At 35.9% G+C, this 22903-nt stretch overlaps 1 protein-coding gene across 4 annotated transcripts in view; it reads right to left on the reverse strand.

Annotated features, from left to right (window-relative positions):
• Nucleotides 1–11667, reverse strand: part of SPATA6 (spermatogenesis associated 6) — a 35569-nt gene extending 23902 nt beyond the window's left edge. Inside the window, exons 1-7 of one of the 4 annotated variants that reach the window (XM_087929889.1) lie at nucleotides 11359–11647; nucleotides 8790–8925; nucleotides 7699–7836; nucleotides 5238–5286; nucleotides 3790–3831; nucleotides 2771–2895; nucleotides 1347–1433 (exon numbers count right to left, since the gene is read on the reverse strand). In XM_087929889.1, coding sequence (XP_087786015.1) covers nucleotides 1347–1433; nucleotides 2771–2895; nucleotides 3790–3831; nucleotides 5238–5286; nucleotides 7699–7836; nucleotides 8790–8843 — 495 coding nt within the window. In that variant the 5' untranslated portion in view covers nucleotides 8844–8925; nucleotides 11359–11647. Of the gene's footprint in view, nucleotides 1–1346; nucleotides 1434–2770; nucleotides 2896–3789; nucleotides 3832–5237; nucleotides 5287–7698; nucleotides 7837–8789; nucleotides 8926–10826; nucleotides 11247–11358 lie in introns of those variants that run through there. The other 3 variants (XM_087929890.1, XM_026707224.2, XM_087929891.1) reach the window with 3 other exon arrangements.
• Nucleotides 11668–22903: the final 11236 nt, after the last annotated feature.

Genomic DNA, 22903 nt, shown 5'->3' on the forward strand with positions numbered 1-22903 from the left:
TTAACACTACTTACTATCTTCAGCAACCCTATACATGAAATGATCCTGAAGTTGTAAAACCCATTTTCCATTGTTTGAAAGAACAGCAAATCTACTACAACTAGTTGAAAAATGAAGAGTGGCACCCAAGACGGTGTATTAAGTGGCAGGCAATTATTTTTCTCTCTCTGACGAATAGCTGATTTCCATGGCCAAAACTGGAGGTGACTTTCTCCCTGTTTTTGAAGGGAAGACTAGGAAGGACTCAAGATGACCTTAGGATAATTGTGTACCTACAGAGAAGAGGGATCTAGAAAATCACAATTCTTGGTAAGAAGCAATCAGAAGATCTGGTCTCTTCCATCTTTTTCTTTCAGCTATTCATTTTTATAAAGGATATCTGGATTTTAATTCCACTTTTTAAAGTCCTTTTGTTCTTTGATCTACATTTTAACGAACTAGTTATTGGTTAGTAGGATAACCTATTGTAAGTTAGTTGTAGGATAGATGGACTAGTTGACTGTACATCTAGCCTACAACTCCTTGCTGGACTTTCATTACTTTTTTTCTCTTCTTTTATTCTTTACTATTGAATTCTAAACCACTTTCTCATTTGCTGTAAGGAAGTCAGTGGTGAAAACCCATTCTCTGGCAGTGAAAGTCATCTGATTAGACTTACATTTATACAGGATTACATTACAATTTTTTTTCTTTAAGCACTTTTAAAAAAAGAGTGCTGATTACATGTAAGTAATGTAATGTAATACAGGTCAAACTGGACTGCAAACAGATACAGAAATTTATACATTTATTTAGAAATTTAGATCTGTTTCCAAGGGGAAAGCTATTATTTTTGCAATATATTTGTCAGTGTTCAATTAGGAAGATAGTATATGTTTTTGGTTCTTTTAACTCACATCTTTTTTCTTTTTTAATGTTTTTTTCTAGTTTTGTTTTATTTTTGTTATTCTTTTCCCTTTAGATTTTGTGTTCTAATTTTTTGAATAAAATAAAAATTTATTGATAAAAAAGAAAACTGAATAGTAAAAAGTCAAGGTTTTTCTACCAATAGTACTTAATGATTATACCAAGAACTACAGAGTGAAAGAAACATTTATCACAGGAATAATAATGTTGTCTTCCTTATATCAGTTATTCAGATGATTGTCAAATACTTTTAACTATTTTAACTGTTTTAAAAAGCATATAAGATTTTACTCAGCAGTCTTTCACTTTCAATTGAAGCAATCTTTTATTTAATAATGAAATTTACATGAAGTTTCATAAGTTATTTCAACAAACAAACCACCAAAGAATAAATATAACAAAATATTATGGGAAGTGTTTGCAATTTAAGTTATACTAACCTGTTTCTGCTTCTGAGCTTTTGCTGAATTTAACAGACTTTCTGAAATAACGCAAGTTGTGTGAAACTTCAATTTTGGTGCAATTCCCTAAGAGAGAAACAATGATTGACCATAAAGCTTCAACTGAATAGATACATGATAACAAAAAAGTAAAGGTTATCTATTGTAACTATTCCTAATTTGAATAAATTCCCTTGTTAATTTCAGCCTTTAATAAAAGCAATTAGAAGAGACAGAACAGCAATAGTAAATGTCAAGAAGATAACATTTGCATTTCTGGCAATTCAATTACTAGCAATTATATTGCTTTTCTGCAACAATTACTGTCTGATGTTTATTTCAACTTGTTGCTTTGTCAAAAGCATTTCTCAGGAATTTTTATGGCATATTATATAATACTAATTAAAAATAAAGTCACTCTGTTCAGCCATCAGTGGCATCATTTCTAAATGTTTTGAAATATACATTAGAGAAACTGGGATATCCTTTCTATCTAATAACTTACCATTTCTTCCATATTTGTAATAACCGTTTTAGTGGTGACAAAAGAAATTGTTTACAATGTTCTCACGCTTGTAAAACAAACAAATAATCTAAATAACATAGCCGTAAAAGGTGCTGCACTTCCTTTCTTGAACATGAGCATAATATCTTTACCCAACGCTTATGTAAGGAAGGAAATGTTAGCATTCATTCATAAATGGTAGAGTCAATGTAATTACAAATCATTTAATTTCTGATTCATGAATAGCATGTAAATAAGTATATAGGTGGGAAAGTCTTGTCTTCCTGATTTATACCTAATCACATTGCTTTTTCATCAAGTCCACTTCTATTTACTCTGAACAGTGTTAGTTTTCTGGAATATTAAGAGAACTATTTTATTTTGTTATTGAGCCTTTGGACCAGAAATAGTAGGTTTTGAATTTGAGACTTTTCAATGCAAACGCATATCTGATTGTAAGCTACTTCACTTTGTTCTTTACAGCGTGTGATAGTAAAAACAAAGAAGAAATTCAAATATAGAAATACATCCCCAACTCATTGATTTAGCAATACATGTCAAATTAATTTAATGTGAGCAAGAAGAAAGTTTATTTCAAGAAGACTAGTTTTCTAACATAGAACAAGAAAAGTAAATAATATCTTGCCTACTAGGCCTTAATAGTTTGCATTTGCTATTTTCAAGGTTTAATTCTCCCCTTATCTGAAGTTCTGAGATTCCCTGATACTCACTCTCCTATCTGTGCACTACCTAGGAATGACCCTGAGTACCTTCTGGCTCCAGATAAGTTTCATGATAAATAATAAAAAATAAAAATGGTTCTAAATTATTAATCATTAAAATATGTCATATAAACCCTGAACATAGATCAACATTTGTATGGTTCTTGTGTTCTTGTGATGTATAAAAGCACACTTACTGTGAAATCATAGGCCTTTTTCATTAAGACCTCACGAACTGAATTTCGTGGTTGATGAATAAACTTAGGAGCAGGAAAAAGGAAATCTCTTGTATTTTCTTCATATCTGGCCAAAATTTCTCCCACTGAAAGCGAATTGTATGTTTTAATTGAAAAACAATAACTACATTTACATACAGAGAGATGCAGGCATTGAAGCATAAAAAAAGAGATCATGATACAACAAAGCTAAGAATGTTTAGATTCTCTTGATTCCAAGAGAACATAAATATGAAATCTCATCTTTGCCTGCTAATGCCACAGAGCAATATCTCATTAGATTAGAAAAGCCTATAAGAGTACTAATCCAAAATGGAATTTAAAAAAAACTATCTTAAGAAATTTTTATGGTAATATTCATAAAATAATAATTAAAGTCAACAATAAATATGGCTTTCTTTGGTGGAAGTAAAATATTAAACATATTATTTTTATTTTGGAATTCACCAACAATACAATCTAGAAATTAATGAAAATAAGGGTTCCTAAAAATCATGGCTTTTTGAAATGAAATGAAGAAAACAAAACTATTGAGATAACATCAACCCAAATTTAAAGTTCAACAATTTTGTATTTATGTTTGTGTAGTGATTCACAAATCTACTTAAAATTATGGATCCAAATTTCTGCACAAGAAATCTAGGATGACTGTAGAGGGTTTTTATATTTCTATTCTATCTATTTCGTTCATTTGAAGTCAAAAGTGAGTAACTGCAGAACCAATTATCTTTATACTGCAAAGACAAGAATTGGTTATAATTAATTGATCACATGATAACATCTATGCATAGAGATTTTGCACTGAAGAATAAACACAAGTTTGAGAAGCTGGGTAAATACTGTGAACAGCTATTATCTATTGATGGACAAAAGTTGTGCCCTAAAACATGTTCTGAAGAACTATATTGTATGGAATAAATTGTTATATACAGAAATTTACCATAGAATTGTGTTGATTTATGAAAATATTGATACTATACCTGGAGGAACAGCTTGTATTAATTGCACCACTGATGTATCAGCTAGAAAAAGGAGGAAACTAATCAGAAGTTATTTTGATAACAAAGTTTAAAAAAACCTATCAGTTTATCTCTAACTTGGTTACAATTTATTGCATTTGTTATTATCATGGGGATCTATTGGTTTCTGGAGAGAGAGAGAGACAGACAGACACACAGGCAGGCAGGCAGACACAGACGGCACAATTTAGCTTCTAACCATCAGGATTCCCGTAAATTGGATTTACTGACCAGAAAATGAGATTATCATGAATCAGATGATCTAAATGCCAGTTTATTGTTACCCTTGAAGTAAAATCCTTTATGTAGTTTTTTTTTTCCAAGGACTATTCTTTTCCTGATTGTTGAGATTTTTTTCATACCCCACAAGACCCAAAGCATTTTCTAGTAAGCTATGAAATCATACTGAAAGCTGCAGGTCTCAGTCTAGGTTAGAAATTGGAAACACAACTGATATTCCACCTGTGGAGCAAAGTCCTCTATTTCTTTAGCTCAAAATATCCCGTCTTGCCAGGACTAAAGTATGAGACAATGCAGAATCATAACTGGAGTTGGAGAATGTTCTGTGCTGAGTGGAGCTCAAGCATTTTGGTCAGTAGGTAGATGTATACCACATTCTAAATAATTTGATAGCTTTTCTTATCACTACTCAGTTAAGAACATGCAGCTAATTTCTCAGTTTAGCTGTTTTAATACATAAATCTGGCATATTTCAGGTGGAAGGTAAATGTTTTTGCTTTCTATTTTTTTTCAGCTCAAACCTGGTCTAATATTGTCCTATTTACTTTGACTGTAGTTTTGCTTACCACTGTTTGAAAACTTAGTGGAACTTACTTCTGAACTGAGGGAGTAGGATGCAGAGATTTAATTAGTATACCTGTACCTAGTATTTCAGTCATAATGAGACTCAAGGCAAACCACATGGTATTTGCAGAAAATTTTCTAATTTAACCCTAACTAGACTCAGACCTATTTTTATGCCCTTTGTTGAAAAGCAAACTGATTAGGATCTTAACAAATCAAAAATAATATGAATATGTTATAATTGATACTCTGTTTTAAATCCTATCATTCTCTTTTTAATTATCCTTTTGTTATTTAAGAACACTGAGAAAATGGAAAGGAGCCTGTGACAAATCTCTAAAGCTTCAGTTATTTAAAAGTTAGCAGATGTTCCTAGAAAATATACCAAATAGTTCTATATATAATCATCCAAAATGAGATGTTCCAATGAAATCATTTTTCTTATTTTTAATAGCTTAATTTGAATTTCCATTATTTCAAAGAAAATTTCTAGTGCATTTCATACTATGACTGAACATCTTCTGAAATTTCCAATTAATTTTGGGTGTTGTATACTGTAAAATAATTTGTACAAGTAATCAAAAAACAAAAATCCAAAAACCTACTTTCAAAAAGTTCAACAAGATCTCCTGGGTCAACTACATCAGTATATACCTAAAATGAAAGTTTTAGAAAATGAAATGGAACAATTCTGCTAAAACAATCCTGAGGGTATTTAACAAATATGATCACTATAATAATTTAGAATAGTAAGTTCTTTAAGGGAATAAAACAGTCAAACAACATCAACAACTTCTCATTGCAACAGAATCTTCTTTCTAAAAGCCAGCTATTTCCTCTGTTGACTTCTGAACTGTTTTTGTATTGGTTTTGACTCTTAAATTAAAAATTGACATAAATAATAGATGCCAGTCTCTTACTTTCAACCTGGAAAAACATACCTGCCTTGTTAGAAAGTGAGCAATTATTTTCTTTCATTCTAGTAAAGGATGGAACATCACTTATATTTATTCTGTCAGAGTGTTAAAATTCATTCAATATATACTGTGTTTCTCTAACAATACAGCCTCCACCAATAGGAAGGCCCAGCATGATTTCTAGGAATGAAGTGAAATTAAGCCCCACCCCCAAAATTTAGGCCTATTTAAACCATGCGTTTCCCCGCCATTTCTCACATTGTTTGTTAGAACTACACAAGGTGAAGAAAAATGGGGGGGGAAGGGCAGGGGGATGGGAAGAAAACTTGCCTTTAGGAGTGCCCTGCAGATAGCTTAGGCAAGAATACCCCGATAGCCGATAGAAGCTCCCTGAAGGCAGAGTCCCCAGCTGCTTCAGGGCGTGGTGTGGCTACCCATGTCCCCTCACCTTTAAGCAGTCTCTTTCAGGCAATGGAAGCTCCCCAATGCAGTCACCAGCCACTTCAATCTGCCTGTAGAAGCAGCCTTGGGGCGAGGGGAGTGTGTGTGTGTACTTGCCCCGAGGCCGCTTCTACCGGCCGATCGAAGTGGCTGGTGACTGCATTTGGGGAGCTTCCATCGCCTGAAAGAGACTGCCTAAAAGCGACGGGACATGGGCAGCCATGCCTTGCCCTGAAGCGGCTGGGGACTCTGCCTTCAAGGGAGCTTTCGTCTGCTGATAGAAGTGGCCTCACGGTGAGGGGAGTGTGTGTGTGTGTGTGTGTGTGTGTGTGCACTCGTCCCGAGGCCGCTTCTACCGGCCGATCGAAGTGGCTGGTGACTGCATTTGGGGAGCTTCCATTGCCCGAAAGAGACTGCCTAAAGGCGAGGGGACACAGGTAGCCATGCCATGCCCTGAAACAGCTGGGGACTCTGCTTTCGGGGAGCTTTCATTGGCCGATAGAAGCGGCCTAGCGGCGAGGTACGTGTGTATGGGCCGCTCTAGGTGGGGGAGGAAATTAAGTCACCCCCGAAAAGACAGCCTAGGCGTTTTTTCAGGGGCCAAAAAAAAATAAAGCCCGGCCTTATTTTGTGAGAAACACGGTATATACTCAGAAGTCCTGCTAAATTTAAGAACATGTATTTCCAGGCCAGTATAACCAACTGGGAATTAGTCCCAATAACCCGAGTAGGACTTGTTCAGTGGGGAGATGTTTAAGATTCCATAATTAAGGTTTAATCTTAATTATGAACCCAGTATGAACCCAAAAAGCAGGGCTGGAAGATCTGTTAAGATAATAATGGAGTTATGTCAAGATGTGCAATTCTGTGCTGTGCTGTGTTGAAAAAGTGAGGGAATACTTTATTTACTACAGTGCCATAATCAGCTACCATCACAAAATGAAGCCTGCTCAATTAATTAATACACTAACATAGGAGGGATTATATAAGTTTGGAGAAAATATAAGTTTCACAGAACAGATTTTTAAATAACTTTTACTTTAAAATGCACAATTTAAATCCAAGCACAAACACTGCCATGTTGAATAGTTTCCCTGAGGTTTCTATGTTGATGCTATTCATTTATATGCAATAGCCACATCTACACAGATTTACCATGTTGATGGAAAATTTTATTCAGACAAAAATATATATTGCAATGTAAGGAACAATAAATAAATCAAGACTGCCATAAAATATTATTTAGTAAACATAAAGTATAATGCACAGTGTGTCTATAAAGCCATATGTGTAAAGATTGCTATATGTATCTTCATAAAATTTTCCTTTTTTAGAAGTTCTTTCCAATAGTTCAGATACTATAGTTCACTCATGCCATTCAGGGACTAAACTGTTCTATTAACCAAGTGACTGTAGAAATGAATTATTATTTCTACCGACAGAATGCATGTAGTCAATATCTACATTTCTGAAGAATTCATAATCTTCCATAAACAATACCCTCAGCTATTAAAAAAAACAAAACAAAAATACCTTTAAAATAAAAAATATAGGCAAACCTATAATATATAAGTATTAATACTTACATAAGCATTAATTCAAAAATAAAGTGAGCTGAAAATGAAATATTACAGAAATATGTATAAGAACAAAGTGCTTGGATATGAATTATATGTTAAATGTTAGCCATAATATTGTAAATACCTACTTTTTCAAACATTAATTTCTCATTAAATATCAGGGGAAATATTGCACGAACACATGAAGTTTTTTTATGTTGTCCAAAAATACATGCACTGACATAGACATCTTCTCTGGATTTCAATACAACACCTGGGCATGTTACCTGAAAGAGCAATTATTCATAATAACTATGACTAATAAATGTTAACTATGTAACATTTAAACCCCACAGTCCACTTCATGAATTGCACAACTTGATGAGCATAGTTAGAAAAACAATAGCGATGATAATGCAAATATCCCAGGTACCTATAAACTGACACTGTGATAAACCCATGTAATTACGATCAAAGTTACAGGAAATATAACTGAACTTTTAAATAAATTGCAATCAAATAGTTTTAAGCATTTTAAGACTATGCATCATCCTTTGAGCATTTCTTGGTCAAGAATAGCTATTTGAAGGTCAAAGGCAAGAGTTGGGGGAATCTGAAATTTTCTTCCACTGCTTGCAGAATACTATTTCTGATGTATTCATTTATTCTTTTTTGCTAAAACTGTGTTTGGTTTATTACGTCTTTGAAATGAAAGTATATATCTTAATAGAAGGTGAATGGATAAATAAATGTTTTCTGATGGGTAACATTAGCAATTGTAATAATAATTATTACAATAATAATTTCAAGAGTAAATGTAGGAAATCAGTATCTGGACATGCTACTAGCTGTATATTAAAACTCACCCTCTTCCCAAAAAGCACAGTCCCACTTCTACTCATATTGGTTAAATGAAAACTTAACTGTTACAACCATGACACTAGCTCTGTGATAGCAGAATGTTATTATAGCGAACCCAAGTATGCAACGAAAAGAGCTCTTATCACAATGCAGAACATGGCTCTCAGCATTTTGATGAAAGCTGTGGATCCTGTAGATGTCTAAATCCACCCACATTTGGAGCCTGGTCCTTTGTACTCTATTAAATTTGGTGTGATGCTCAAGATGAAAGAAGTTATGCAACATTCCTTTATTTCTTGAATAAGCCAATTCGCTACATCAAACCAAACAAGCCAATCCACTACATTAAACCAAACAAACCACATTATGGCTTACTTACCCATTCATACTGAGATAAACCATGGGTGGTTTCCCACTTTTGCAAATAAGTCATTGTTTTCTGTAATTACATCTATGCTTGGAATGCTTCCCACTTGAAGCTATATTAACCCTCTCTTGGTAGTCTTCTGGAAGTGCTGAAGATAGTGTATTTGGGAATTAAACAGGGATTATCAACCAAAGATTATTACTTAGGTTTATTGTTTCTTTCTCTACTTGAAATTGAACTATATTGTTTTAATATGTCATCTTGTGTTACCAAGAACATTCCAATTTCTGATTTACTGGTACATGTTGTGGATTTACCATTCTATGTTTTGACAGTTATGGAGATAAACAGATGTGATAAATAAAAACTAGAAAGATAAAGAACCAATCTCTCTAACATTTGTAGATATTTTATGTATCAGTTTAGCCTTGCTAAGTTGTTGGAAGGATGGATAGTTCTCATTTTTATACAATATATAAGACTTACCAAAAAGAAAATATATATACCCACTTTATAGAACAAGAGAGAAACCAAGCATAGTATCAATTTCTGAACAGCAATAGTTTTAATCACTGACGTTAGTGTGCATTAATTTTATAATTCAAATATAAACCATTAAGACAGTGATTCTCAAAGGGTGGTCTGAGGAGGTCCCTCAAGACCTTTCAGGGGTCCAGGAAAACAAAATTAGTTATCAACCTATGTTAAAAAAAGAATACAATATTAAAATCTCTTCAAACAATCATGAAAAGCAATAGTAACAGCTAATTTTAATTTTTAATAAATAAAATATTGATAAATATAACCCATATAAACAAAACTCCTTTGAGGTCCTCAGTATTTGTAAAAGGAAAGGATCCTGAGAAGAAAAATATTAAGAAACACTGCACTAGGAAAATAAGATTTCTAAGCCATTACTGGGCAACATAAAAGAACAACAATCAAATCAAAAATCAAAATTAAAATAAAGCAATGGATCGTTTTTTTAAAAAACTGTGGGAAAATATTTACTCAATCTGGAATGATTTGATGAGGAAATGTTGCTTTTTCAGAGTTTTATTTTGTACATCTGAATTGCAGCAATACTCAAAAACTAATCTATAAGATGCACTTGTAGAATTCAGTGGCTTTCAAATTTACACTCAAATGTTTCATGATTGGTCTTTTTTTGTTTTCATTCCTTTGAGTCACTGTTGACTCCTGACAATTGCCTGAATTAGTCCCTGTACTTTTCTTGCCAAGATTTCAAAAGTGGCTTGCAACTCTTTTTCCTAGGGCTGAGAGTACTGTACTCTCCTAGTACTCAGTCTTTCCAGTTTCCAGCCTTAATAACTACACTAAACTGTCTCTCTTGATCTTAATAGTAGATGATTTCATAAAAAATACTTTAGGATGAACATTTTTCATCTTTTGTATGTGTGCTGGTATCTCATCAAGTAATAGCATCTGTCTGTCTGTGCATGGAAACTAAACAGGACAGGCTTGGTTACAATCTGAACTGAAATAGGAAATCTAAAAATCTATAGATCGAGAAAAGAATGGCACTATTTCTCTACTATGCCAAGAAAACCACATGAATAATATCCATGCAGTCAACAGAAGCTCAGCTATTCAAGAGACTTTACTCTCCCCCATAGCCCCCAAATATGGATACATTTCTGCTTTGGAAAGTGATACTGTGATACACTCAGCATTGGTATGTGGATCTGATTTGATATAGTGAAGGCAAAGATGTTTACAACCTACTAAACGGAATGTGCATTTCATGTTAAGAGAGAGAGAGAGAGAGAGAGAGAGAGAGAGAGTGAACTGCTGGCTTTCAAATATAGAAATGAAAATACTTGAACAGCACTCAATTTAACCAACCGAAATTCTACAAAAGGAGACATGAACAGCACAAACACACACACAAAACCCCAAACTTGTTATTTTAAGACTGTAACTGTCCAGAAAGGAGGGAGGGAGAGATGGCCGGATGTAGTCTAACCGTTAGCTCACCCCTGAGAAAAGAAGAATAAGGAAATTTTCTAAATGGACGCAGATACTAACGGAAGCGCCAGATCTTGGCTGTAAAAACCCAGATGTTCACTGAATGCTTAGTGGTGGTCCTGATTTTTGGCAGAGACTCTCCTACCAGGAGAACCATGAAGTTAAAGAGCGTCGTTCGCTGTGTCGAAGAATCGTCGGTTACTTAGTAAATGCCGGGAGAGAGGGAATAAAAACAAGGCGGAAAGAAAGCACTCCTCCTCCACCACCGGCCTTTAAATCAAAGCGCTGCTCTTGAAAGAGGACCCAAGCCTCGAGTCGGCCTCTTCTCGACAAGAAAGGCAACCCTCCAGGCTTCCCCACCTACATCGCTTCGGTCAGGAACCCGGCCTGTAAGCTTTATTAGCTTCACGGCCGAAAGACCGAGTTCTCCCCTTCCTCGAATCTCCCCCGCCACCCCATCAAGCCCCGCCCACCAGGCCCGTCGCCCGTAGAGATAAAGCGCCCCTGTAAAGTGAGCAGGGCCCTCCGAGGTGCCTTTAGGAGCGTCCGTCGAGCCCTACCCCCTTTCTCCCCACACCCCAGACTTCCTCACCGTGCGGATATGCAGCTCCAGAACGCAAACGAAACCCTTGCAGGGCGCCATAGGGCCGCCTTGTCTCTCAGCCGCCCGATGAGAAGAGCAGGCTGAAGAGGAGACGGGCTGGCAAGACCCTCCTGTTCCGGCCCTTTCATGGGACGCGTTGCTTGGCTAGGCCCGGAACACGCCACACAGACTCTGTTGCCATAGTGCCGGAACGCTAATAGGGAGGCCCCTGAGAGTAGTAGGAGCGAGAAGGCGTGGCTAACGTTATCCAGGGCAGGTTTGGAGGGCCGAGAAAGCTGAAGAGGGCCAAGTGTCGTCACTTCCGGTTCCATGGGAGGCGTTATCGCCTCCTATCTAGGGCCATTGAGCGATAAAAGTGGAAGAGGTTTCATGGTTGTTAATTTGGCAGATGAGGGGAAGACTCTTCCCCATTTTGATACGCTGGTTGGAGTGCATGCTTTTGAAAGGGTCCAAAATTATATAAAAGAAGCTACTCAAATTGCGTTTCTGTGATTCCCTTCCTAAAAACATGCAGGCTTTTTTTTTGTTTAAATAGTTTGGATAGTTTAGTCATCAGCCTTCTAATTATCTAATTAATAGAGAAATCAGTGGGAAAGTTTTCAATTACAATTGATACAACTGATGGCTCTTTAAAAAGAGTAAGTGAAGGAATACTGTGGTTCATACAAAATAGAGTACGTGTTGTCTGTCAGAAGAGTTGAACTAAACTAACTACAATCTTGTTTATGCCAAGATAGCAACGCTACTTGGAAACCTTACCTTAATTCAGGTGAAATGTACTTAAACATTAAATTGAAGCTTCAGTGCATACAACATTAGGATCATCTAATTCATTTCCCCCCCCCCCAAAGTAGGGGTGTCAAACTCGTCATCACGGTGGTGTCACATGACATATCGGGACTTTTTCCCCCTTTGCTAAACTGGGTATGGGCATGGCTAGCTTTACAGCCCTGCACTAGAGCATTATAGTAGGCCAGGGGTACTGACAGGGGTACTGACAATGAGTGAGACCAGCATAACATGGTTGAAACCCTTTAAGCCCCCGCACCAAAAAAAACCCATGTGGGTAGTGGTAAGATAGTTCCCATCCTGATGGTGTCTAGAAAAATACTGAAAACTTGGCTATTCTTCCAGGCCTTGGGCTGGATTGGGTGTTGAGCCCTTTGCATCATTTTTGGTTTGCTCTTGTCTCTATGCCCTATGATCTTTGTTCCTTTAATCTCATTTTTTGCTTTTAAATTTAGCTGTCGCCTAGAGTCTGGTGCAGTCAGTGGCCTTTAAATTGTGAAATGAAATTTCATGTTTGTATGTGTATATTGATAAGAATTCTTTTAGTCCCCAAACAGCTGTTAGAGCTTTCACCACCTGCCCATACATTCCTTTGTTTTATATTGTTTGCATAAGCTTTGTCGGATATTGTCGCATAATAATTGGCTACGGTGGCTTCTGGTGCTGTTCAGATAGGATATCTGGTGGGAATATGATAGTATTGTACTCATCAAATACATGAATGGAGATCATGTACAAGAAATGTAAGACCTATTCCTTATTTTACAGAGTGTTATTATGTAATAACAGATTTAAATTGTATGGCATTAGATTCCAATTGAATTTTAAGAAAAAGTTACAAGGGAAGGATGGGTTCAAAGAGAAACTGGATCTATCCAATAATATATCTTAAGATATGTGTTATAATATTCATTTCCGTTCCTGTATCTTCAGTCCCATGTGCTATCTCCTGGATTCTGAAATGTCAGAAAAGAAGCCTGGGCTTCACTATGACAACATTCAGGAATGTGAATAGTTCTATGCACCCACGCTCAAGTCTTCTCAATACTAAATCTTCATAGTATGTTTGGTTTAGTTCCTGGTAGATTCTGATGTCTTTTTCTTATTCTAACTGCTCTGAATCCTTAAAGTATGGTGTCTGGTATATTCATAGTATTCAAACAATTGTTTGAACAATGCAAATTAAAGTGATTGTCATGTGATTTGAAGGCGTACTGGACTTTTGCGGACATAGCCTGAAATCACATGTGTCTTTTTACAGCCACATCACACTGCAGGTAGTCCTTGACTTATGACCACAATAGAGCCCAAAATTTCTGTTGCTAAGTGAAACAGTTCTTAGTGAATTTTGACCTATTTTACAACCTTTCTTGCCATAGTAAAGTGAATCACTGCTGTGGTTAAGATAGTAACACGGTTGTAAAGTGAATCTGTTTTCTCCATTGGCTTTACTCATCTGAAAATCTCAATAGGTGATCACAGGATGCTAGGACACTGCAATCATCATAAATATGAACTATTTGCAAGTCTCTAAATTTTGATCACATGACCAACCAACAGTCATAACTGAAAAAATGGTCATAAGTCATTTTTGTTATGTGCTATTGTAACTTTGAATGGTCACTAAAAGATTGTAAGTTGAGGACTTTCTGTATTGTACCAAGTCATATATGATAAAGTACTATTCTCAAATCTATTTTCAAAGCACAATTATTAAGTCAGGTCTTCAGTATAATTGTATCATATTAAGTGATACTTGTTTAAGTACTGTACTGATAGCTCACTACATCCAGTGTTATGACATATTTTTAAAAATGTGAATATCCATTTTAATTAGACACCATGGCAAAAAGTAACATTATTTCAATTTGTTAACCTGCATCTTTATTATTTTCTTTTGCTGTACTTCTGTCTTGCTCCTAATGCCTTCCAATGATGGACAATTTATCTTACATGGAATGGCATTTCATCTGTTTATCCCTGATTAATTAATTACCAGATTAATAGTACATTTCACAGTAACCAAATTACAGTTTGTAAAATGTGTTTAGTCAAGAGAAGCCAAAAATTTCAAAATGTAACAATCCAACAGGCAGAATGTAATTTACAAAAAGTTTATAATTTCATCTAGAAGGAGCAAAATGAATCAAATTATCAAAGTGTAATGAAATGATAGATCAGATTAAAACTACCTGTGGATTTTGGAAAGAATTACAAATATTTTTATAAAAATATTTAGTCTTTTCTTTATGCAGCACATAATTCAGCTTTGGAATTTTGTGGTAATGACTTCTAGCTCAGCCAGTTTTCAGAAAGGTTAAATAAATTCATGGAAATCATAAGGACCAATGGATATTAGACGATGGGAGTGTGATTACCTTTGAAGACCTTCTGCTAAGAGATTAGTGGTTGGTCACTGTGAGAATAGACTTCTGAACTAGATGGGCCAGAAATATGTTCCAACATATGTTCCTGTTCTGTGCTACTATTGCTTTATTTCTTAAGACTTTAGGCAGATTATTGGAGTATTTCATAATGGAAATATACAATTCTCTTCTGCAAGTTTCTTGACAGAGAGGGTTTGACTGTGCCTGTCAAGGACAGTGAGACAATTGGTTTCTCAGCAAATTTATGATCCCTTAGCTACTTTGTCACAAAGCTTCTTTCCATTTTGTCATGAAATATACAGCGACTACTCAAAGGGAGCGTTTAGGGAAACTTTTAAGATACAGGCAGGGATGGGATTCTACCAGTTCAGACAGGTTATATGGAACCAGTTGTTACAATTGCGCAGTTCAGAGGACCAGCAAATCGTGCCCCTGGCTGGCCCCTCCCCTCCCCACCCACCTCTCCATGCCCAGTCAGTCCTTATCACACATGCACGACATCGCTGACTGCATTCTCCCCCACCCAGTCACTCCTTAAGATATTTCTTTTTTTTCCTCCCAACAATCAGCTGTTCCAATGATCAGCTGTGCCTGGATCCCCCTTGCTGTCTTACTGCTTTGCCCAGGAGGCTTCCCTGAGTCCCAGGAGGCAAAAAGGGGCCGCAGGTACTGGGCCTTCCTGGACCTCAGGGAAGCTTCCTGGGATGCCGTTTTTGCTCCCAGGAGGCCTCCCTGAGACCAAGGAGGGAAAAAAACAGAGCGTGAGGGAGGATGCTGCAAGAAGAAGGAGGAGGAGGAGGAAGAGGAGAAACGCCCATCCAGTCACATGGCCACACCCACAGAACCTGTAGTAAAAATATTTGCATCCCACCCTGGATACAGGTTAACTTTGTTCTAAAACTCTGGTAACTCCAGTCCTTAGCAATAGTCTATTTCCTATTCTGTGCTGTTTTGGGTCCTTTAGACTGAGGTACTATAGATAATATACATATTTTTATACATTATCTTATTTTGTAAGAATCCAAAATTGTAATAGAGTAAGAGAGAGGGAAGGAGGAAGATGCTTTATATTTAACAAATAAGATTAAACTGGCATCCTAATGCCTACTAATTATCACTTTATAAAAAACCATGGATGATGATCTTGGGCTGATTGATTTATTTCAGTCTTAAGAGTTAGGAATTTGGCCATGGCAAACCACTACTGAAAAACCTTGCCAAGAAGACTGCAGGGGTTTTCCAGGAAATTGCCAGAAGTGAAATGCTGCCTAAAAGCCTTCCTTCCTCCCAAAAGTTCCAGGTTAAATATTATTTATGATAGATAAATATATTACTTTTATCTTATAAGCCAAATTTCTTAATCAAGTGTATTCCAAGGTAAATGGTAAGATGGTTACTAAATACACCATCAAAAGTGAGCCTGCTTTGCACTGGGAAAAAAAAAAGAACTTTTGCTTTAATTGCATTGTCTGTTTGATTACTATTGCTATTTAATAACACAGTCTGTCTTTATAAAATGATTTTTCTTTCCTGCAGATTTTCTGCCTAAGCAAAGTTTAGCCTAATATGATTCTTTTACTCATGTTATAGACATATGGTAACACTGGGGCTGTAATGTAGAGGCAGGCGGACTTTTTACAATAGCATCATGAAAGATGCTGTTATAATTAATGATACTTCAGGAAGATTTATAGGCCTCAGACAGAGATAAAACAGAAATATCCTTGCTTCTTTGCCTCCCATCATTTTATGCTCAATAAAATTTTATGTGAAGTAAGTCAAATGAAAAATGTAAGCTCTTAATCTTTTCCTCAATTCTCTATATTACTTGATGAATAGTTTTGTAGAATAAATTGGAGGTTCTTCATTCCTTATGTATGTGCTATTTTGTATTTAAAAGCAGAAAAAAAGAAACTATCAGGCTGGCTAAGGTATACTAAGTATGACAGTGAAACAAATAACCTCCAGGTTACAGACTTTTATTTTTGAAAAAAAAAATCTTGTCTGTAATGATTCAATAGTCAAATAATTGTTTTGTTTTCCATGTTTTGTTTTAAGTCTCTGATATCACAAAGTCAGCATTACCACTAACAACCACCAGTGAAAAAAGAATCAAGGACAAAAGTAGGAGAAGAATTAAGAAATTGAGAATGATACCTGTGAAATGATTTTGGCACATATTTACAAAGAAACAGTATTTGATTTGCTTATTTATTAATAGTAAATCTTTTGAATTTATGGTGATTTCTGAGGAAAGTTATAATGTTAATGCCCAGGTTTTTGTTACACCAGTTTTGCTATAGGCTGACTTGAATGAATATGAGATCAGTTTGCACAGTAGCCCTCAAAACCTGTTTAAAATCTGATTGCTTAGGATATCATGCAAACATTATTGTGGCCGAAGTGTTTTTTAATCAGGGCAACCCAATTATGGGACAGAGCATATTGCTCTGCTTTTGCCTTTCAGCCCCAATCCAGGAACCTTCACAGGCAGTCGCTTTCGTGACAAACTATTTTTTTGTTGAATTTATATTTTACAGACAAAGAAATAAAAGACTAGTATAGATCTCTTTCAGGCTATTTAGCTTTCATCAGCTAGCCATACCCTTCTGGGATTCGAATCTGGGCTACTCTTCTCTTCAGAACTTCTAGTTCTTGTGCAAGAACATACTATATATTCTTTTGGCTATTGTAGGGGTCATAGCTGGCTGTATAGGTTGCACAAAGTTTGGTTGAAGCCTGGAGGGTGATGCAATGTCCCCACGAGATTGTGCAATCTGGTGAGCTCTGCTGCTCGATAGTAGCGGGTTAATCCTATTATGTCCTGAGGGTAATGTCTTAATCCTATCATCCTGGATCTGAAGGTCTTTTGTTTTGTAGATAGGCTGGCCCAAGCTTTCTCAAAGGGCACAAAATATCTGCTGGGGGCTATTAAGAAAGTATTGGGGGCTGCTTTCTGTCTCCAAGACTATGTTTCTCTATTTCTCCTTTAGAGAAATGTAATATTCTGCCTTTTTAATATTTCTCAAAATATTTCATTCTTCTAGGAGAGGGGAGGTCTTCCCTCAATACTGACAAGTCACTTCAAAACAAGATTGCCCCCAAAGCTCCATTGACTTGTTCCTGTTCCTGTTCATTTCTGTTTGTAGAAAATTAGCACCCACCCCTCACCTAGAAGAATAAAATATTTTATGATTGGACTGGTTTGTGGTGCTTTGGTACAAGCAGGAATCCGCGACTGTGCGCGGTCCCTGCCTGTGTTCACTGCCTGAGTGCCCCGAGCCATTTGGCTTCAGGGCTAAGCCACCTTTGCAGAAGGTGGTGAAGACTGGGGGGGCTCTGGCAGGGACGAGAGACATCGCATCTCTCTTCCCTAGCAGGCTAAATCTCCCTCTCCGAAGGCAGCTGAGCAGCGGTCTGTAATGGCCGCCGCATAGAAGAGCTCAGCTGGAAAAAGAAAGTGCTGGAGGACCTGTGAAGAAGTGAGTGATCTTTGTTGACCAGGACAAAGTAACAGTGAAAGTATCCTGATATTTAATACTTATTAAAGATACATTGTTCCCAGACTGAGTAAGCGGCGAATGGATATTAAAGGGAAAACCTTTTTTCTTTTCACTCTCCTTCCAAACGGAACAGCTTTGAGAGAAATCGGAAAACCCGCATTGAAGGTATGCTAAATGCTAAAGACTATGCTAATGCCAAAGGGATATGGATTTCTAAATATTTAAAGAAAATTTTTTCTTTTGCTGTGAGTGGGAAGGGAGAGGAAAAAAAATTGAAGTAGAATTTAAAAATAAGGAGCAGACTGCCTAGAATTTTAAAGAGCCATTTGAACATTAATAAGACTTCAAAAAGACATATTTTAATTGGAACTTTGTGACTCAATAGCAACCCCAGAAAAAGAAGTGGAAGAAGGGAAAAAGTGCTAAAAGAAATAGTTTATCTGGATTGTTTGGTGACTTTGGATCTTTTGGGAAATCTTTTTTTTTTCTTTGTTTAAAAACACTTGGGTGGTTGTTTTGGGAAAAACTTTTCCTCTTTATAATGGCATTATCCTTGGATGAATCCAAAACTGAATATCAAAAATATAAAAAGGAAGAACAAGACTGGAAAGATACTTTGGGCATTCTTTTTCAATCTCTAGAAATGGCGGTACGTTCTTATGGAGAATCGATTGTGCAGCAGGATAATTGGGACAAAGAAGAAACCATCTTTGATGAACATGTGATCTTATTTGGGGAGGAGAAGAAAGAGGAAAAGAAAAAAGGGATTTTAAAACCTAAAAAAACAACCAAAAAAGATAAAAATGAGTTGAAAGGTGGATATAAGGTTAGAAAACAACAGAAAGGGGGAAAGCAGAAGAAGAAAAGGGAGGTGGAGAGACAAAGGGGTAAAAAGAGTAAGGAAAAGAATAAGCAAGGGAGAAAGGAAGGGGTGAGAAGTCTCAATGATGGGAAGCAAGATTTAAAGAAACAAAATTCATTTAGAGACAATGGGTAAATCTAATTGAAAAAGGGATTCTGTAAGGTACATAAGATTGTGTTATTATAGGCATTTTTATAATAAAATGTTTAAGATATAAATGAGTATTAATATGTATGATTAAAATGGTATTGACAGGGGTACTAGCTACATTATATATCTATAAATTTGTTCCTTTGTTATTGTTCTTTCTTTTTTTTCCTTTTTCTTTCTATATAATACATTGTGTAATTTTAGGATGTGCTAAACAGAATCCCAATACAAGTTATGTGTGATATTAAGTATTATTAGGTTTGGGGGAAGAGTTAAAGGCGTCATACTCCAATCAGTGTACAGGAGAAGTTTTGTTTAAAGAGAAAAGATGAATGGATAGTTGAGAACAGACAAAGAATGACAAGTATTATGATTTGAACTGAGATGAGATAAGTAGAATAAAACTAAGAGAGTTAAAAAAAGGAAGAAGCTATATAGAAAATGGAAAACGGTAATAAGATATGGAATGATATATAAAAGGAACATGATCTTTGAAGTGGTGTCCGTACGATGAGTTTTAACCCGGGATCAAGCAACTTTCAGAAAAGATGTTTTATGTTTTTGTGTTTTATGTTTTGTTTGTTTTTGTATTGGAAGAGAACAATGAAATTGTATAAGACAGATGGATATAAAAAATGTATACAATCTAAAGTTAAAGAGATATAATTTGAATAAATAGAAGGAAAGGGAGTAATAAAGAGAAATTCAGGATAAGATATGAAGTTGAACAGATAAGGTAAATATATATACTAAATTGTGTTTATATGGAAATGTGATAATTTGGAATAATTCTGTCTTTAAATAAGATGTTGTATTGGTTTTTTTAGAAAAAGATTTCCTATGTCATTATATTTTATGTTTTGTTTGTATATAGTTTTGTAAAATTAATAAAATCTGCTTAAAAAAAAAGAATAAAATATTTTAGGAAATATTAAAAGGGCAGAATATTTCCCCTAAAAGAGAAATAAAAATCTTAAAGGAAACAGAAACAGCCTCAGCTCCCTGCCCCCAGTCGATATTTTGGTGCCAGTTTTTCTACAAGACAAAAGACCTTCACCTTCCAGGACATAATAGGATTATCTATCAGCAGAACTCATCACATGGCACAACCAAGCCCCTTCATTGCATCAACCAGCAAGATTCAACAAGCCTGGGACACAGACAATCTACAAAGTTAGCTAAGACCCCCACTTCCTGGGAGTCTTGACAACCAATGGTGTTTGCCACAGGAACAGAAAGCTCAAGTTCAAAGCCCCAAGAGAGGGTATAAGTAACACTCACTCTCCACTCCATGTGTTCAGCTGCACCAGGACCAGGTGCTTAATGGTTCTGCTCCATTAAATCATCTTTCCAATCAGCTTACATGTGTCTTTCTTCCCACTTGAAACTGAACCAGATGGGTGTTTCTTCCAACACATCCTTTCCAATTTTCCTCACTTTCCAAAGCCTCTCAACACCATCCCAATATCTATTCCTTGTTGTCATTTCCAGATGTGCTGCCACTGAACTTTCTTAGTCAAGGCCTCACATTTTTCCAGTGTTGCTCTAGGAATAGCCAATTTCACATGCTTCTATGCTTTTACCGAAAAAAAGACACACAAATCACAAGAGAACCAGTGGGTGCTCTAAACCACAAATTTCAGGTAAACCACAGGACTCTTTTCACAATGTTCACTCTCACTTCTTCTGCATGAAATAGCCTGCATTATTGTTAACTGTTTTCTGTTACTCTCAACTGCTCCACTCTTGGTATCAAACTTGCCAATTTATTTAGCCATTTGAATTTCACAAACACAGCAGTATCCAGCATTGGCAGCACTACCTGCCATTCTTCCTTAAGGACCTGCCTTTTGACCTTCCCTTTTCTTTCCCTGTCTTCATTTTCTAACTTTCTACATGACAGTTGAGTATGAAAACCTCTATCTGCAGTTCACCATTCTTGCCCCAATAGAGGACACCCTTTTGCTTATTTCTCTTGCTTTCACTTTTGTCTCACGAAGAACTAACACTTGGTGCCATCTGGAGAAATAGTCAGTTGTAGAATCAGCTTTGCCACAAAGCCCTGGTTTTAACCTTCTGTCTCTTAAATCTGTGGCTGACTGGCACTGTTTTGCATTGCACGATTCTCAAGTACTATGAATTTGACCTCTTGTGTATTTCAAACTTCTGTAACTCAATTCTTAAACAAATTAACTGCAGTTTTCATCAGAAAAAAAAAGGTTATTGGGACATGACAGACTTTGCCGTGCCAGGATGTCAGTGGATTTCATGCTTTTGTGAGATGGGTGGGCATTTAAATCTGATAAATAAAAAATCATTTTCTTCAGTTTTTTTTAATTTAACAATTTCAGTTGCACAGTCTTTGTTTTTTTTAAAAAAAAGATTATGATGAAAACACCTAAACTACTTCCAAGTGCCACCTCATAAATAGGATTCTGCTTATCTCCCACAAAAATTAATATATCTCAAACTGCTACTTTGCAGTTTCTCACCCTCCTTTTGTTGAAACTAATGAGTCACGATTACAGTAATGCTTTTTTGTGACTTCAAAACCATTTTGCTTAATGAGGTACTAAGTCTTTGTAATTAGGCCCAGAAGGGAACTGGGACATAGCCCCTTAAGAGCAATAATTATTTAGGTTATTTATGGTAATAAAATGTAGAAAATAGGAATGCTTCCTCAGAATGTGGCTATTTATTCTTTTACATATCACATATTGCCTAACAGGCAATTACCCTATTAATGCAACGTTTGTTGCTAAAGACATTAATTGAAATGTAAATTAAATGTAAATTGGCTAATTAAATTGATATGTAATGAACCTGTCATGCAGGCCTCTGAGATCAGATACATTTGGCTAATAAACAAGTTTTACTAAAGTACAATTGAAGTACAATTGTGCCACTAGAGTTAAAATTATATAAGCTTGCCTTTACATTCACCTTTAGTATTTAGTCGCTTGTTCTAAATAGATGCAGTGGTGATATTTCAAGTTTATTTTTTTGTTTGGATAACTCTTTGTGGAGTTTGTTGATCTGAACAGCAAAACTCCTGCATAATTTCAACCAAATAATTCCTTCTCTAGTTGTTGGAAAATTTGTTCTTTGGCATTACAGTTTTATGTTTCGGTCTACTGAGCAGAACGTCAGAAAACTCTGAGCATAAAAGACATTCGATAACTGTTAGCAGAATAATAATAAAAAGCAGATAGCTCTTTAGTGCTTTACATTTGGCTGAATTCACATATTACATAAGTCATAATGTAATTTGCTTCTTTTTGTTGTAGTTATGTGACCTCATAGCTAAGAGCAGGTGGTTTCTCATTTTGTGCTAAGTCTCAGATGAATATTCTATGTGAACCAAACCACTGTGATTTATACTTTCTTTTTGGCTTAGTCCTATGTATGAACCAGATCATAATTAATTGCAGGTCAAATGTTTTTTTAAAAAAATACTGGCTTAACATGGTGATGCACACAATTGCCCTACTCAGCAACTAAGCACTATTGTGACTAGATATCTTTCCTACTCAACTACTTTTTGCCCCTTCATATTTAAGGTAGGCCTTGCAGATATTGCTATACAACCATATCTAAGTAACTTAAGTGTCAATAGTTACCTCTGCGCAGAACAATTTTGTGCTGGGAAAAAAGATTTAGTAGTAGAGGTAAGAAAGCATAATTGGGAGATGTTGACATCACAGGTGGTCCTCAACTTACAACTGCAATAGAGTTTGCCCGTTACAGTTCTAAATCATTGTTGGAAGAAATTTCCCCAGTTCGTTCCCAGCTCGGACGTACCACAAACACTGAAAAGAAATGGATGCAGAAGCCAGCTACCA

This window comes from Pseudonaja textilis, chromosome 3, assembly GCF_049901715.1.
Source record: "Pseudonaja textilis isolate UNSWEBS1 chromosome 3, rPseTex1.2, whole genome shotgun sequence".
Lineage (NCBI taxonomy): Eukaryota > Metazoa > Chordata > Lepidosauria > Squamata > Elapidae > Pseudonaja > Pseudonaja textilis.